The sequence below is a fragment of the Ictidomys tridecemlineatus genome, chromosome Y, assembly GCF_052094955.1.
Source record: "Ictidomys tridecemlineatus isolate mIctTri1 chromosome Y, mIctTri1.hap1, whole genome shotgun sequence".
Lineage (NCBI taxonomy): Eukaryota > Metazoa > Chordata > Mammalia > Rodentia > Sciuridae > Ictidomys > Ictidomys tridecemlineatus.
Window position 1 is genome coordinate 5,628,931 of NC_135494.1, and position 17,398 is coordinate 5,646,328.

A 17,398-nucleotide genomic window follows, 5' to 3' on the forward strand; every position below is an offset into this window, starting at 1 on the left:
ATACAAATCTTTTTGTATTCATTTCTTCAAAATTTGATGAAAAACATCATCTCGTCTCTATTTCTATCCTTCTCTAAAAGTTATCTAATTTTAATTGGGTAAGGAATTAAGATAATGTCTGATAGAGAAAAAGCTAAATTTCACAAATCCACTTAAAAATTTAAGTTCATTCTAAGGTCTGTATCTTCACTTCTTAACCTAGGATTTTTTTTCTTTTTTGACTATTTTTTCTTTTTTGACTATTAAACAATGAAAGGCACAAACTCATCAGGAGAAAAACACAAATATTGTCTGAATTTTTATTTTCTGAATTTCAACTCAACTTTCTGTATCAAATACTTACATTGATGACATTCAAAAATGGTAGGTAGTTTCAAATTCAAAATTTGAAATACCTATTATATTTTGGTAGACTTTATAATAACATATCTTATCATTTTCATTCTCAATTACCATTTTTGAAAGTAGAAAAATTCTTTGATTAAAAAGGCATAAACTGAATAAATTTTTAAGGTTCACACAATTGGTAATTCATGCAATGCAGATTTAAAAACATATTTACTAAATGCTTAAACTGAAACAACTATCTTTGGAGGTTCTCAAAATCCCAGTTAATATATGAAAATAGATTTAAAAATTTTTCTTCACAAAATATTTTTTAATATACCAATGATTAACAAACTTCTTTGCCAGATACAATAAAGTTTTGTTTTTTTTTTACTTTTGAACTACCTTTTTCCTTCAGCCATTAACATTGAAGGCAGAATGTAAAGAAATTGATGAGGCTGTGTTTCAATAAAACTTTATATTTATCAAGAAAAAAAAGGAGTGTACCATATGTAGATGAAGAACACTTTTTTATCATCCTTTGGAAAATAAGTATATTTTTAAAATATTCAGACTGGGAAAATAAATTTAATGTTTCCTAAAAGGCATCTAAATTGATTTAAAAATTTATCCTCTAAAGGCAGACAAGTTCAGACACTTGATTTATTTATAGTTAATCAGTTGAGACTCACATAAATACTAGGTGTGGGTGGATTCAACTTCTCCTTTGGTAAGGGAGGATACGGTGAAGCTGGTGGTCGTGGAGGTGGACATTTATCCAACAAAATGTGACTATTAGACAAGCCATTTTTCCCTAGATTCCTTTAAAAACAGCAAAAGAAATAAATCAGCATTATACTTACTTTGAAAATAGAAAAAAACCTGCATTAAGTTAGCTATAAATAATACAATCATTCTGAAGCAGGTTGAGCCAATAAAAAACTCGAAAATGGCTGTTAATTTCAGTAGATGTTCAGTTAGATTCTTTTAACTACACAAAATATTCACTTTGATTCCTTTTATCTTTTATTTAAAATATACTATAAACCTCACAAATATTTTTCAATATAATTTTTAAATTTATTAATTATAATTACTTTTTAAATTTATTATCTTAATTTTTCTAACTCATTCTATGGTCAAATTCTCTCCATTAAATATTAAAACACTTGTCCAAGGTTTAGATATCAGTAATAATGACAACAGATAATTTTTTAACAACACATTTCACTAATTATTTCCAAAATATCTTGTGACAACTTCTAAACCCAGCAATTCACTAGTTCTTTCTTTTCAAAACTTATTTTCTATGTATTAGCTGGCTAATATATTCAGCATGGTTCCAAAATTTATAAATTACAATAATTTTTAAGAAGATATAAAAATATGCTACTCATCCTCATATTATATCTGGTTATTACTTAATGGTATCTGAATAATTTCTTCCTTTACTGAAAAGTATCACATTTACTAAATAACAAATTCATAAAATGTGATAAGAATCACTATCAAACTAAATTCTTCTTAAGGTATAAGCAATGTAAGAAGAATATTTCTAAATACTTAATATTTTTTAAAATTTATTTTTTAGTTGTAGATGGACAGAATATATTTATTTATTTTATTTATTTGTTTTTAATGTGGCGCTGGGGATCAAACCCAGTGCTATACACGTGCTAGGCAAGTAGCACTCATTACTACAAGCACAACCCCTAAAGCCTTAACATTTTAACAAATTCAGAAAACAAGCCTTTGAAATTATTCAAAATGCCTTACCTAATTATTAAAATTTTAGAAGAAACAACATGTTAAAACATCAAAGGAAAAGAGCTTTAAAATACTAAGATTTCAGACAAGAAAAGAATCTTTATTTTGAAAAGTAAAAAAAAAATCACTAATTGCATTTGCTTCTGAAGAAATTATGTCTTTCATTTCAATCTATAGAACAATAAAATTTTGAAGAAAATTTATCACTGCTTTGTTGTATTTTCTGCACAGAAAAATTCCTCTAAGATCTTTGATATTGGGCTAATAAAAGTAGGGCTTGAAATGTACGATTATGCTCTATTTAATATTATACCTTTTGAGGTATAATATTAAATAGTTCATAAAAGGTACAACATTTCTTAACACAACCTAGCTACAACCCCAGCTCCCAAATAACTTTTAAAAAATAGAAAATACTTTATCTACAGGACAATTCAAAAATCGTCATTAGGACAGTTTCATGACAATAATAGTCTCTATACAATAAAATATGGCCTTCAATGCTGAACTATACGTCAGCTACTCTTTTTTAAAAAAATATTTTAAATTTATATTATTCTTTTAATATTAGTAGTAATTGGACACAATACCTTTGTTTTATTTATTTATTTTTATATGGTGCTGAGGATTGAACCCAGTGCCTTGCATGTGCTAGGGGAGCACTCTACTGCTGAGCCACAACCCCAGCCTCTACTTTTTATATAACTGCAGTTGCTAGAAGGAAAAATAATATTTAAAATCATGCATTTCAGTCAATAATAAACTACATACTTCATTATACTTCCTAGTGAAGTCACTGTCATCTTAGTTTCTGTACATTCAACTCTAATGTTCTCACAACAATCACCTAATAATTGTTTGACATATGATTAATAATATTTTGAGATGTCTCAAGATATGAGTCAAGTATTTAATTGTACTAGAAAAGTTTCTTAACCTAATTTATTTTGAGACCAAGTTAAGCTTATTTAATACCTCAATATGAATAAGAGCTTAGGAAATAATGACTTTAGAACTGTATTTCTACAGTTATATAACAGAATTTTAAAAATGAATTTACTTTTATAGGAAAGTAAAGTAATGGGAAAATGTAGATACTTATTTCAAAAAGAAAGATTATATTGGAAAAAATGACCCACAACCGAATCAATTACTTGAATTTTTACAAATTACAATAATAAATCTTAAAAGAAACAGACTTCTAGGTTGCTACCAAGTTGAATAAACAAGACAGTTTTAAAATAAATTAGAAACAAAAATTCTGTATACCTAAGGAAGCTGACGTAAAGAGTCAGGAGTTTGAGACCAGCTTTGGAACCAAAAACAGACCCCATTGTAAAAGAAAGGAAAAAATGACTAGGAATTCAAAATTAAAGGATTATCTGCATAAACGGTGCAAACAATCACATCTAATAATTCTTATTTATTAGGACAGATCTAAAGAAGATATTTATGTCCCTAATCATACAAGTCTTTTCCTGTTAAAATATACTCCCCAATCCTAATGCAAGTGGATAGGCCTGCAGACAACAAAAAGAATTATGTTTCCATTATATGTGCACTAAATTGTTCAAGAGATATAATTAAACCTTACTACAAGAGTTCAATAGTCGAATAATGAAGCAGCAGAAAAGGTAGGTATGGGAAAGATTAAGTTTACTCCATTCTAATAGCTTCTTGACTCAGGAAGTTGCTTATTGCAGAAATCTATAAATCTGCTTTTTAAAATAGTTAATTTTAAAATATCTAACTTCAATTTTCATTTACATTTTCTTGTTGTTTACTACAGAAATAAAAGATACTCTTTAGATAAATTCATCAATGATTTAGTCATCTTTCTTATCAAAATTTCTTTATCAGGAAAATTAACATTCGTAGAAAGATGTTCCTTTGCATTTTCTGGGTTCACAAACTTCTGCTCAGAATAGGTACCACTATCAACTCTTCTAATTGGTTCTCATAGAACAACACAGAAGATTGTCATTTACCACTTAGTTACTTCTTGGGCTAAGAATAATTTTTTCCCCAGTTTTCAGATTTCAACTCCCCACTCCTCTTTGCCCCTCCACTTCTGCCTTTTCCTTTTTAAAAATTAATTCTTTAATCCTCAGAAAAAGGTAATCACATTGAAGCTGATGACTTTGATAATCAATAAAAGTCAGTAATACTAACAAAACACATAATCTCTCAGGTAATGCTTTATAAATATATGCTTCTGACATCTGGTAAAGTATAAAATAACAATGTTCCTTATGAAATTATTATTTTAGATATGTAATATGGTCTTTTGCTACACTTCAAAAAAACAAAATTCTATTTTCATTTTTTTAAGATAAAAATCAAGACTTTTGAGCTACCAACAGTCAGCCATTTTCACGTTTTTTTGTTAAATATTGATTTTTTAAGTTATAAACAAAAATGTATTTTATTTTATATGGTGCAGAGGATTGAACCCACTGCCTCATGCATGCTAGGTAAGTGCTCTATCTCTGAGCTAAACCCCAACTCCCATTTTCACTTTTTGATGAACTTTGCCACACTAACCTGCATGCCTTTAGAACTTCTGTTGAACTGGAGTATATGGACACAGACATTGATGGTATAATCTGAGGATCAGATTTGAGGTTAATTATAGGCAGATCTATTTTTGTAGAGCTCTGTGAATTCTCTATCCCTTCTCCATTAATCGTGTGTAACCCACTTTGAGGACTATTAAGGCTGGTAACACTGTGTGTGCTAGTCGGCTCAGTCGACTTTGGAGATGGTGTAGCTGTGGAAATGGCTGAAGAAGGTGAAGAGGTAACAGAATTATCAGTCTTTGTATGAATAGCTGGATGAGTATTATTGACTTTTTCAGAAGTTCCAGGGCCCACACTGTCATTGGCTTTTCCAATTAACAAGGCAGAAAGCTGAGGATTGTCCGAAATTATTAAATTTGGTGATATAGAATCTCCATGGTTAAGACTGGAAATAGAAATTGTTGTCGCCTGATGTACATGATTAGAAAGTTCCTTGACATCAGCATAGCTATTAGATGTATCTCCATCTTGCCTCCTTGTTTCAGACCCCAAGGATCTATTTCTTGAAGGTTTGCTCTCTTTGGTAAAGGTAATACCTTTTTGTCCACCTGAGGTAGCAATATGAGAGGAGAAGTGATTGAGAGCATCCCCCTGTGGTACTGAATTTCTAGGCAGCGTGTGAGGTCCATTTTGATTTTGACTACTAGTGCAAGCTGCCTGGAGATACTGAGTAGACCCAGTAGGAAAGAGAGGTTGTTCATCATTAGATCCTGCCAAATGTGAACTCTGACCTTTATGAAGCCCCTAAAAAAAAAAAAAAAAGAAGTAAAATTGGTTTAAATATTAAATTATGCAAAGCTCCAAATACATATACAGAACAACAATGAGGATTAAAAATTTAAGTAAAAATAAAGTCACCAAAAATAAATAACTAAATGTGGAATGTAATTTAAAACCAAAACCTAAATCAATAATTTAACTCCAAAATAAAGTGATGAGTAATTTCAGAGTAAAATGATCTAATTGGGATACTTAATTTAATTCCATTTATTATAGCAACAGAAATTTTTCTCACATATAACTTGAGAATGTTAAATGGTTCCGTTCTGACATTTGTATTTCATCTCAAGAAAAATATGTCTCTATATTTAGATTTTAGTGGAGAAAGTTATTCATGGCCATTAACCTAGTCATGAACACAAAAGATAAGTAAGTTTAATATACAAATTATACTTATTAAACTTTTAAAATTATCAGCAAAGTTGTAATATAGATATGGCAATAATCCTCAAAAGCAAAAATGCTAAATCTCAGAATATATTTAGTAATAACTTATTTAAGAATTTCCACTCTCAAATCACCCAAACAGGTAAAGACATTCTAAATGCAATGTCCCCAACTAATGATCGGATAATTGTTATTTTTTTAAACTCAAAAGTTAGAAGAATATACTAAAACTGTTCAGTAATTTTTAAAAAGCAGTCTACTATAGATAATAATTTTGTGTTTTAGATGAAGAGAAAAGTTATTTCATAGACTGAAAATATAAATCATTTAAGCAATTTTTATCCAAAATTTGCCTGATGTTGTAAACTGCATTATGATAATTCATATTTAATTCCAAAATAACTAATAAATTAATTTCTCAGGAATACTTCCTAAATAAGGGAATACTGCAACAATAATCTAATAATTTCCCCAAATAAACAACTACTGATATACAAAAACTATTGGGGTAAAACTGTAATTACATAATAACATAGTCTTTTTTAAAAAAATATTTTTTAGTTGCCAATGAACCTTATTTATTTATTTACTTACTTTTTTATTTATCTGTGGTTTTGAGGATCAAGCCCAGAGCCTCACATATGTCAGACAACTGTGCTAATACTGAGCCACAACCCCCGCCCACATATTAACATATTCTTAACTTTCAATACCAATATTTAGTGGAACTTCAGAATGGACAGAGAACACATTAGAATGATTGCTTTGTGAATTGAGAATTATTTAGAAGCAAGATAAAAGTCTTTTTATTTTGATATAAAGGGGCAATTGTCAGAAACAAGCTTTGATTTAAAAAAAATTAAAGTCACAAGTTATATATACTCTAAAATTTGGTGGTATGCAAAACTGTAAAGATCATGAAATAACAAAATGTTTCTAATCAGAAATATATATACATTTATATGTAGTACATATATACAGAATTTTTTAAAACTGGATTCATGCAAAATGGCACAGAATGTCAGTGTTTAAGGAAATAAAGAATAACCTTGGTATTAAAGAATTCTTATTAAATAAATATATTTTCAAAATTTACTAAATATTGTCAAAATTTACTCTTAAACTATCAGAAGGTGTAAAAAATTTTATTGTTTCTTCTGCTACAGAGAAAAGCATTCTGAATTACCAATTCTTACATCTGAAGTTCACTGTGGTGAAAGCAAAGAGAAACTGGAGAACCTGATAGTAAGTTTGAAAGTGTTCCTTAACTCACACAAAAATCAGTAGTCATATAATAGAAACCTAATATCTATGGACACAAGTTTGGCACTAATAAATAGCTGACCTCTGAATTATGTGAAAATCAGAAGAATCCTAAGTTACCAAGCTAAAAATTAAGATTAAAAGCAGAAGATGGAGACTACATAACTCCAGAAAATAATTGATGTAAGTCATTTATAAAGAGAATGAAAACAGTTCCAAAAGTATAATATTAAAAATGCCCTACTTCTAATAAAAATTTGCCAAATGTTCAAAGAGATCATTAAAAATATATATTTAAAGAAATCCAGGAAAAACAATTTTCAATTTAAAAAACCTCATTACATAAAGAAGTTCATAAAACTTTCAATGGAGTAAATGTAAAAGGAACTTCACCACAGTCATCATAATCAAATTATTAAAGCTATAGTACAGACAATCCAAAACAGGAAAATCACTTATCATTTTAAAGAGAAAAGTGAAATGATTCACTAAACAGACTTAAATTTTAGGAAGAATGACATAGTAAAACAAAACAAAACAAAATACAGTGGTAAGAATTCTGTGTCAAGAGGCTGGGGTTGTGAGTCAGTGGTGGGTTGCTCGCCTAGAGCGTGTGAGGCCATGGGTTTGATCCTCAGCACCACATAAAAATAAATAAATAAAATAAAGGTATAATAAATATAATTTTTTAAAAAAGAATTCTGTGTCAAGTAAAATAGTTCCTCAAAAACAAACCTGAGGGCTGCCGCGCTGGGTTACAACTTCAGTACCACATAAAAATAAATAAGTAAAATACATAAAAAGAATTGTGTTTTAAAAAACAACAACAACAAAAAACAACCCTGAAGGCTGAGGTTGTGGCTCAATGGTAGAGCATTTGCCTAGGATGTGTGAGGCACTAGGTTTGATCTCAGCCCCACATAAAAAAATAAATAAATAAGATAAAAGTGTCCAACATGTTTTTCTACAACTAAAAAAGATACTAAAAAACAAACAAGCAAACTTGAAACAAAGACATTCCCCCCAAAATACTTAGTAGCACAGGTGTACACTACTAACAAAAATTATGTAGATCAGATAATAAATTAGGTCTGTAAGATTGAATGAATAACCATGGAAATATTCAAAGAGCTACAAATAGAAAAAAATATTTATCAATATATGCATACTATGTGTCTTGTTTTTAATGACATAAAAATATTTAAAGGAATTATAATACTCATCAAATTCAAATTTTATGCAAAATACACATGCACACACTGTAAGTGGGGAAGGAAAAAATAAAAAATAAAAGAAAAAGGGCAGAGATTCTCAGGCTGATTAAAAACACCAAAGCCAAACACAATCATTTTGCATAACAATGGGGATATGTTTACAGACAATTTTGTTGGTAAATATCAACAAAGTGCATTTTTTACAAGCTGCTACATTTGCATCACTAGATAATATAATTTCATGATTACCATCTTACATGCAGTTCATAGTTGATTGAAACATCATTATGCAGTATAAGATACAACATGCTGTATATAAAATATTCTTTTTCTTCAAATACAGAGAAATATTCAAAAGAAAGGAATGATGAATGAACATAACAAAAACAGTAACTGCAGGAGTTGGAAAGGAGATATTAGTACAAAGAACACTTTAAAGAAAGAATTAACTAATAAAAAGAATAAAATTTCACAATGGTAAGTCAATATTATGTAATTTAAAATAACTTACTAAATATAGATTTAAAAATATATGAAGAAAACCATAATAAATGTGAAAAACACTATATAATTCAACATTAAGAGCTGGAGATTTCAATAGCTTATTATCATTAGTTGATAAAGCAGATAATCAAGAAATATGAATCCAAGACTTTAGTAATAGTATCAACTCTTTTAATCTGTCATGTAAAAAATGTTTCATTTGACATTGACAGAATACAAATTGTTTACAAATTCTCATGGACTATCATTCATGATCAGTCAGTATAAAAGGAAAAACAAGTCTCAAAATCAGATTATTCAAAGGATATTTCTAAACAAAATTGGTTTACATTAAATACCACAAAACAAAAACTAATAAATAACCAAGTTTTTGCAAAATAAATTAGAGCCTTAATTCTTCAATAAGTCAAATTAAGAAATTTCTTAAAAATTAGAAATAACTTGACAAGTTATTGTTGCATCAAAATTTATGCTGAAAGTAATTCTTGATGGTTATTTATAGCTTTTAATATATTGGCAAAGAAAGGTCTAAGACTACCAAAGTAAGCTATTATATTAAGAAGATAAGGGAGATTTCAAACCAAAATAATTACCAAAAAAGCAATAACACTGATCAGAAGTAAACTCGGTGAAATAGACAACAGAAAATCAAAGGGAGAAAGCAAAGTTGAGAGAGAGAGAGAGAGAGAGAGAGAGAGAGAGAGAGAGAGAGAGAGAGAGCGAGCAAGAGAGCGCGCACACACACACTCCAGATGTGGTGGTGAGTGCCTGTAATCCCAGTGGGAGGCTGAGACTAAGGGACTCAGAGCCTTCCCCTTTCTCTAATCCTGATTTCAACCCAGCCTCAGCAATTTAGCAAGACCCTCTCTCTAAAAAAATTTAAGAAAAAGGGCTGGGGATGAAGCTGAGAGGTTAAACGTTCTGGGTTTAGTCCCTGGTTAAAAAAAAAAAAAATAGGGAGAGAGAGAGGTAGAGAGCAAGGAGGAAGAGAAGGAGAAAGTAAAAGGAAATAAAACTTTATATACTGCTGACAGGAATGTAAAAAATGGTTTAGCACCTTAGAACAAGATAAATTTTTTTTTAACTAAGCAAATCTTTACCTCATGATAGTAATTCCATTTCTTTTTTTAAATATATTTATTCTTAAGTTTTAAATTTGTAAGGGTCTGGCGGAGCGTCGGAGGGAGAGACCACACAAGAGACCGGCTTCATGCAATTGGCAAAAGGGGATTTATTGAACCAGCATGCTGGGAATCAAGGCTCACTCAGGAAGGGAGAGCAGCCCAGAGCCCAGAGCAGAGGTCAAGGAGAGCTTAAGTACACTTTCTGGAGAGGGTGGGGGACTTTGCATACATCAGAACAAATCATCTTGAGGCATGGGAAAATTGAACAACAACTCTGAGCTATGATTAGTACATTCATTGGCGGGAACAGTCTGGGTGGGGTGATTGGTCACTACTAAGCGGGGTGGGGGGTGGGGGGGGTGGGGGGGTGGGGGGTGTACACATTTAAACTGATTGGTTTTGTGGCCTGGATGCTTACCTACCAAGCTATTTGGAGCCCTTAGCTAATAAACAACCAGCAGTTCAGGTATTGTCCTAACAGCTACAGAGATTACAGGTTCCGGGGGTAGCAGAGGAATTTTAACAATACCTGGCCTATTATTTTTTTTTTTTTTTAGCCCAAGCCTTTCAATTTAGAAACTTTACAATGCCCACTCTTTTACACTTTAACTCAGACTCTTGCAGCTTAGAGTCAGCTTAGAAATTTTACAAGGAATATTAATCAGCCTTATAGAAGAAAGAAATTAGAACATTTGCTGGTAAATGGATGGAACTAGAATCTGTCATGCTAAGGGAAATAAGCTATTCCTAAAAACCACAGTCTGAATGTTCTCTCTGATTGTGAATGCTGATTCACAATCAGGGGAGGGATATGGAATGGAGATTCACTGGACTGTACAGGGAAGAGTTGGGGAAGAGTAGGCGAATGGGAATTGGAAAGAGTAGAATGAATTGGTCATAACTTTTGTATGTTTGTTTATGAATACATAACCAATGTAATTCCACATCATGTACAACCATAAGAATGGGAAATTATACTCCATGTATGTTTAATATAACAAAATACTTTCTACTGTCATGGATAACTGAAAAAACAAAAAAAAAAATTAAAAATGTTGAAGAACCATGTGTATGACATTGGTATGAACAAAAAATATTTTGACAACCCTCTAAAAGCCCCCCAAAACAAGAGGAAAACTAAACAAAAGGGATAATCTCACATAAAAGGCCTTTATAAGGGCTGGGATTGTTGCACAGTGGTAGAGCACTTTCCTGACATGTGGGAGGCAATGAGTTCAATTCTCAACACCATGCAAAAATAAATAAACAAAATAAATGTATTGTGTCCGTCTACAACTAAAAAAAATTGTTCAAAGGTTTTACAAGCAACAACAACAACAAAAGAAAACAAGAAACAAACAGCAACAACAAAACTTTGGCAGACTGATAAGTCAATCAGGAAAGTGGGAGAAAATATTTGTAAGTTACTAAACCTATAAAAAAGTTAATATCCAGCATGTATACAGAATTCAAATTTCTGAGCTGTAAAATATCAAAGAATCCACCTTTGGCTATATGACATGAATACACATTTATTACCAAAAGAGTATGGCTAAAAAGCACATGAAAAAATGTTCAACATATCTAATCATGATGAAAATACAAATTAAATAAATAATGTTACCCAATATAAAAATAGCTATTAGCAAAAATAATTTAAAAAAACAAATGCTGGTGAGAATGGAGAGAAAAAGAAGCTGCATGCTATGGGTCAGATGTAAATTAGTACAGCCATGATGGAAAAGAATAGCCAACAAAAATAAAAATACAAGTGATTCATAAATACCACTGAAGGCAATAAGTAAAAAAAAAAAAAAAGAATACAAATATGCTAATGAGACAGTTCCATTGCATAGCAGTCAAGACATGGAATCAATTTAGGAAACCATAGGCAGATTTTTAAAATATGAAATACAAAATCAACAGGATACTATTCGTCCATAAAAAGAAATGAATTCTTTCATTTCTGACAACATTTGGATAAGCAAGGAGAATACTATATTCAGTGAAAGAAGCCTGGCACTAAAAAACAAATACTACATGTTCTCACTCATATTGGAATCTAAAAAAGTTGATCTCGGGCTGGGAATGTGGCTCAGGCAATAGCGCGCTCACCTGGCATGCGTGCGGCCTGTGTTCGATCCTCAGCACCACATACCAGCAAAGATGTTGTGTCCGCCGAGAACTAAAAAATAAATATTAAAAAATTCTCTCTCTCTCTCTCTCTCCTCTCCTCTCTCACTCTGTCTTTAAAAAAATAAAAAATAAAAACATTGATCTCACAGAAGTAGGGAGCAGAAGAGAGGTCATAACAGGATGAAAAAGTAGAAGAGAGAGAATGGATTACAACTGACAACTCAATTAGAAAGAATTAGTTCTAGTATTCTGTTAATACAGGATGATGATTATTGCTTTACAAAGGTTTTTTTTAACAGTATTCTTCAGCCTAATAACAAGATTTGAATGTTCCCAACAGAAACAATTAATACTGAGTAGACAAAAACAGTAATTCTGATTTCAATCATTACACATAGTATTCATGTTCTAAAATCTCCCAATCTTGTTAATATATATAATTAGTATTATTACTAGAATTTTTTTAAAAATTGTAATAAATAAAAACCCATGCTATTCAGGAATGCGTATCTCTTCCAAACTCCTTCAGAAATGAAGGATAAAAAGCTTCTCCCGATAATCAAAAGCTAAGGAAGTTATTCAAGGTTTTGTAAGAAAGATCTGTCTTACAAAAAATGGTAAAGGGAGCTCTTTGAACTGAATGAAAAGGATATACAGTAACACAAAGACATATGAAGGTATAAAACTCACTGGTTTAAAAAAAAACTGTACAGTAAAATTTAGCATACTTAAATACTGTAATATTTATATCCTTAAAATGAAGACTAAAAAGACAAAACTAGTTTAATATAACAACAATTTCTTAAGCATATACAATATGAATGGATGTGGATATACAATATTTAAAGTGTATCATTAAAATTTTAAAATGGGGAAGTTGTATTAAAATGTAGAATTTCATCTTTTGCAATCAATGACAAGTTGCTATCAGCTTCCTATAATTTCTTTTTACCAATAGATTGGTTTCTTTAAGCCTCAGCTTACCACAAACCAATGTCTGTAACTGATATATTAAACGATAAAAAGTGCAGATACTTACATATTAATAGAGAAAATTACTTAACCACAAAGAAAGACTGTAGAGAAAGATCTACAAAACAGTGCACAATTAACAAAATGGCATCCTTTACCATCAATGTTTACCTTCAATATAAAAAACTTAAATTCTCTAATCAAATTACATTGTGGTTGAATATAGATCAAAAAATAATACCCATCTCTACATGTTGCCTATAAGAGACTCTGTTCAACTATAAGAATGTACATTCAATGAAAATAAAGGAATGGAGAGTGACATTCCATGAAAATAGAAAACCCAGAGACAGGAAGAACAACATTTAAATTAGATAAACAGTAAAGAGATACAAAGAGAAGCATTACAGAGTGATAAATGGAAAAAAATCTGCAACAAAATAAAGCGACTGTAAACATGCCTCAGCATCAAAGCACCTAAATATAAAATGTTGACAGATTTGAGGGGTAGGTAGACTGCAATAAAATAATTTTAGAGGACTTCAACAGTGCATTTTCATCAATGGGAAGATCTTCCAGAAAGAAAATCAACAAAGAAGCATCATATTTAAACCGGATTCTACACCAAATGGTAAAGAGGCATTCACTGAAAATTCTATCCAACAGGTATAAAACGTGCAGTCTTCTCAACTGTACATGGTAAATCACAAAATAAGTCTTTAACAAATTTGAAAGAATGAAAACCCTATCAATAACCTTTTGTATCACAGTCTTATAAAAAATTAGCAATAGGAGGATTTTCTGAAACTTTACTAAAACATGGAAATTAAATAACAAGGTCTTTGATAATCAGTGGGTCAATGAAGAAATTATAAAAGAAAAAATAAGAATCTTTCGTAATTCTTAATTCCATTTTCAAAGGAAGTGGATTATGACATACTGAAATCTATGGAATGGTGCAAAGCAGGATTATGCTAGCAAAAAATATTAATAAAGAAGAAAGATAGCTACACCGTAACCTGGAGGTGCAGGACAGGCATAGGGCACACCGCTCCACACACTGGGGTTCCTTATTCATCAATGTATATGTTGGGCTCCACAGCCCAACATCAGAGTACACATAGGCTTGAGGGTGCCACCACTTCAAAACTGGGATATTGCAGCTTCTATCAAGAGACAACATTAAGGACCTGGTAAGACGTCAGCAAGGTCCTTGTGGCCTGGCTGCACCAGAAGTTTCTCTACGAAGGGTGCTAACAGTTATCCTGTTGCTGACGTAACAGAGTCTTGGATAGGGTTCTCTCTCTCTCATTTCTCCTACTAACATCCTACTAACATCTTATAATTACCCTCTTACTAGTCATATAATCTAATACCTCCGTATTCTCACATCCTATGTCATAAACATCTTAGCCCCCCAGGCCCACCTTCTACCATTATAAATTGTAAAACATTATGCAAACACATTGACTATATGTTAGAAGATAACTGAACTCTTCATTTTTTATTGTAGTGACAGAACTATAAATGTAAAAATAGAAGCCAACTGACATATGGCTGCATATTTGGTTATATTGAGTACTGTAATACTGATCTCTTCTTTAAAAGTGAGGTACTGGTAACCTGAAGGGATACTATAAGACAATAGGGCAGAAGGTGTAATATCTCATATCTACACTGCAAGAGAAAAAGACACATAAATCTCATGAAAAAACAAGGGAGGACAGTGCCCCAAACCAACATACTGTAACAACAGAATCCATATATACCACAGTAGGCAAAAATGTCAGAGAAGGCGATCAGAATATACATCACTAAAATGATTTGGGAATTAAAGAATGTCTGTAGTGAGCAGATACAGGCAAAAATCAATCACTCTAACAAAGAGATAAGAGAGCAAATACAGATAGTCAGAGATTACTTTAGGAACGTGATAGAGATTCTGAAGGGGAAAAAAAAACAAAAACAAAACAGAAATACTTGAAATAAAAAAAAAATAACATCAGCAACAGACAAGATCACCTGGAAGACAGAACCTCAGACAATAAAGACAAAATATACATTCTTGAAAAATAGAGTTGACCTCACAATGAAGATGGTAAGAAACCATAAACAGAATATCCAAGAATTAAGGGATACCATCAAAAGACCAAATTTAAGATTTATTGGGATAGAGGAAGGTTTAGAAATTCAAATCAAAGGAATGCACAATCTCTTCAATGAAATAGCATCAGAAAATTTCCCAAGCATGAAAAATAAATTGGAAATCAAATACAAGAGGTTTATAGGACACCAAATATACAAAATTACAGATCTACACCAAGACACAAGATAAAGAAAATGCCCAGCACACAGAATAAGAATAGAATTTTAAAGGATGAAAGAGAGAAAAATCAGATTACCTTTTAAAAGACCAATTCAGATCTCAGCAGATTCTTCAACCCAAACCCTCTAGAACAACACATACCAAGCTCTAAAAGATAATGGATGTCAACGAAGAGTCTTACATCCAGCAAAATTAAGCTTCAAATTTGATAATGAAATAAAGACCTTCCATGATAAACAAAAGCTAAAAGAATTTACAGCAAAAAAGCCTGTACTATAGAACATTCGTTTTTTTTTATTATTTAAAACTTTGATTTGCTACATGACAACAGAATGCATTACAATTTGTATAATACATATACAGCACAATTTTTCATATCTTTGGTTGTACACAAAGTAGAGTCACATCCTTCATGTCTTCTTACATGTACTTCGGGTAATGATGGCAATCACATTCCACCACCTTTCCTATCCCTGTGTCCCATCCTTTCCCTTTTCTCCTTTGCCTATGTACAGTTCATTTAATCCTCCCCCCACCACAGCATATTATGCCAGCATCCTTAAATCAGAGCAATCATTCAGAATTTGTTTCTGTGGGATTGGCTAACCTCACTTAGCATTATATTCTCCAGCTTCATCCGGGTACCTGCAGATGCCATGATTTTATTTTCTTTTAATGCTGAAAAATATTCCATTGTGTGTGTATGTATGTATGTATGTATGTGTGTGTGTGTGTGTGTGTGTGTATATATATATATATGTATACATTTTATTTATCCATTCATCTTCCAAAGGGATCTAGGTTGGTCCACAGTTTAGCTATTGTGAATTGTGCTGCTATAAACATTGATGTAGCTATGTTCCTGTAGTATACTGTTTTAAGTTCTTTGGATATAGACCAAGGAGTGGGTCAAATGGTGGTTCCAGGGGGCTGGGTTTGTGGCTCAGCAGTAAAGTGCTTACCTTGCACATATGTGGCCCTGGGTTTGACCCTCAACACCACATAAAAATAAATAAATAAAATGAAGGTACTGAATCCAACTACTACTAAAAAATAAATAATTTTTTAAAAAAATGGTGGTTCCAGTCTCAGTTTTCCAAGGATTCTGCCTTCCACATTGGCTGCACCAATTTGCAGCTCCACCAACTATGTATGAGTATGCCTTTTTCCCCATATCCTCACCAACACTTATTGTTCTCTGTATTCTTAATACCTGCTATTCTGACTTGGAGTGAGATGAAACCTTAGTTTTGATTTGCATTTCTCTAATTGCTAGAGATGTTGAACATTTTTTTTATATATTTGTTGACTGATTATATATCCTCTTCTGATAATTCAATATATGAGGCTACTATGACCTTGACACCACACCCAAGCAACAACAAAAGCAGAAAAAGAAAACTATACACAAATATTCTTGATGAAATTAGAGGCAAAAATTCTCAAAAGTAAAACAAATCTAACAGCACATTCAAAAGATCATTCACCAGATTAAAAGGGATTTACCCCAAAGATGCATGCGTGGTCAACTATGCAAATCAAAAATGTGAAACAGCCAGTCTTCAGTTAGGAGGGTCACACGCTGAAGTCCAGCCTCAAAAATCTGGTGAGATTGTGTCTCAAAAAAAAAAAAAAAAAAAAAAAAAGGCCTGGGGCTGAATGAGTGAAAGACAGTCCACAGACCCCTCTCTGCCAAAAAAAAAAAAAAAAAAAAAGTGATAGATCACATTAACCAAATGATGGGCAAAAATCATAGGACAATTTCAATAGATGCCGAAAATTGAGTGACAAAATTGAACATGTTTTTCTAATAGCAACCAGGCAGAGAAGTAACAAACTATTTTAAAATATCAAAAGCCACATGTAACCCACAGTTCAGGAATCTTACTGAAGGGTAGGTGAGGTGGATTCAGAAAGCCTTTCCATTCAGATCTGCACAAAAGACAAGGATGCCTACTTCAGCGTCTTTGAGTCAATATAAAATGGAAACTCTAAGCCAGAGAAATTAGGCAAGACAAA

At 31.6% G+C, this 17,398-nt stretch overlaps 1 protein-coding gene across 6 annotated transcripts in view; it reads right to left on the reverse strand.

Annotated features, from left to right (window-relative positions):
* LOC144372002 (lysine-specific demethylase 6A-like) overlaps positions 1 to 17,398 on the reverse strand; it is a 197,716-nt gene that overhangs the window by 54,830 nt on the left and 125,488 nt on the right. For all 6 annotated transcript variants that reach the window (XM_078035390.1, XM_078035391.1, XM_078035394.1 and 3 more), the window contains 2 exons: positions 4,639 to 5,417; positions 1,020 to 1,149 (listed from right to left, as the gene is read on the reverse strand). In XM_078035390.1, coding sequence (XP_077891516.1) covers positions 1,020 to 1,149; positions 4,639 to 5,417 — 909 coding nt within the window. The remainder of the gene's footprint in view (positions 1 to 1,019; positions 1,150 to 4,638; positions 5,418 to 17,398) is intronic.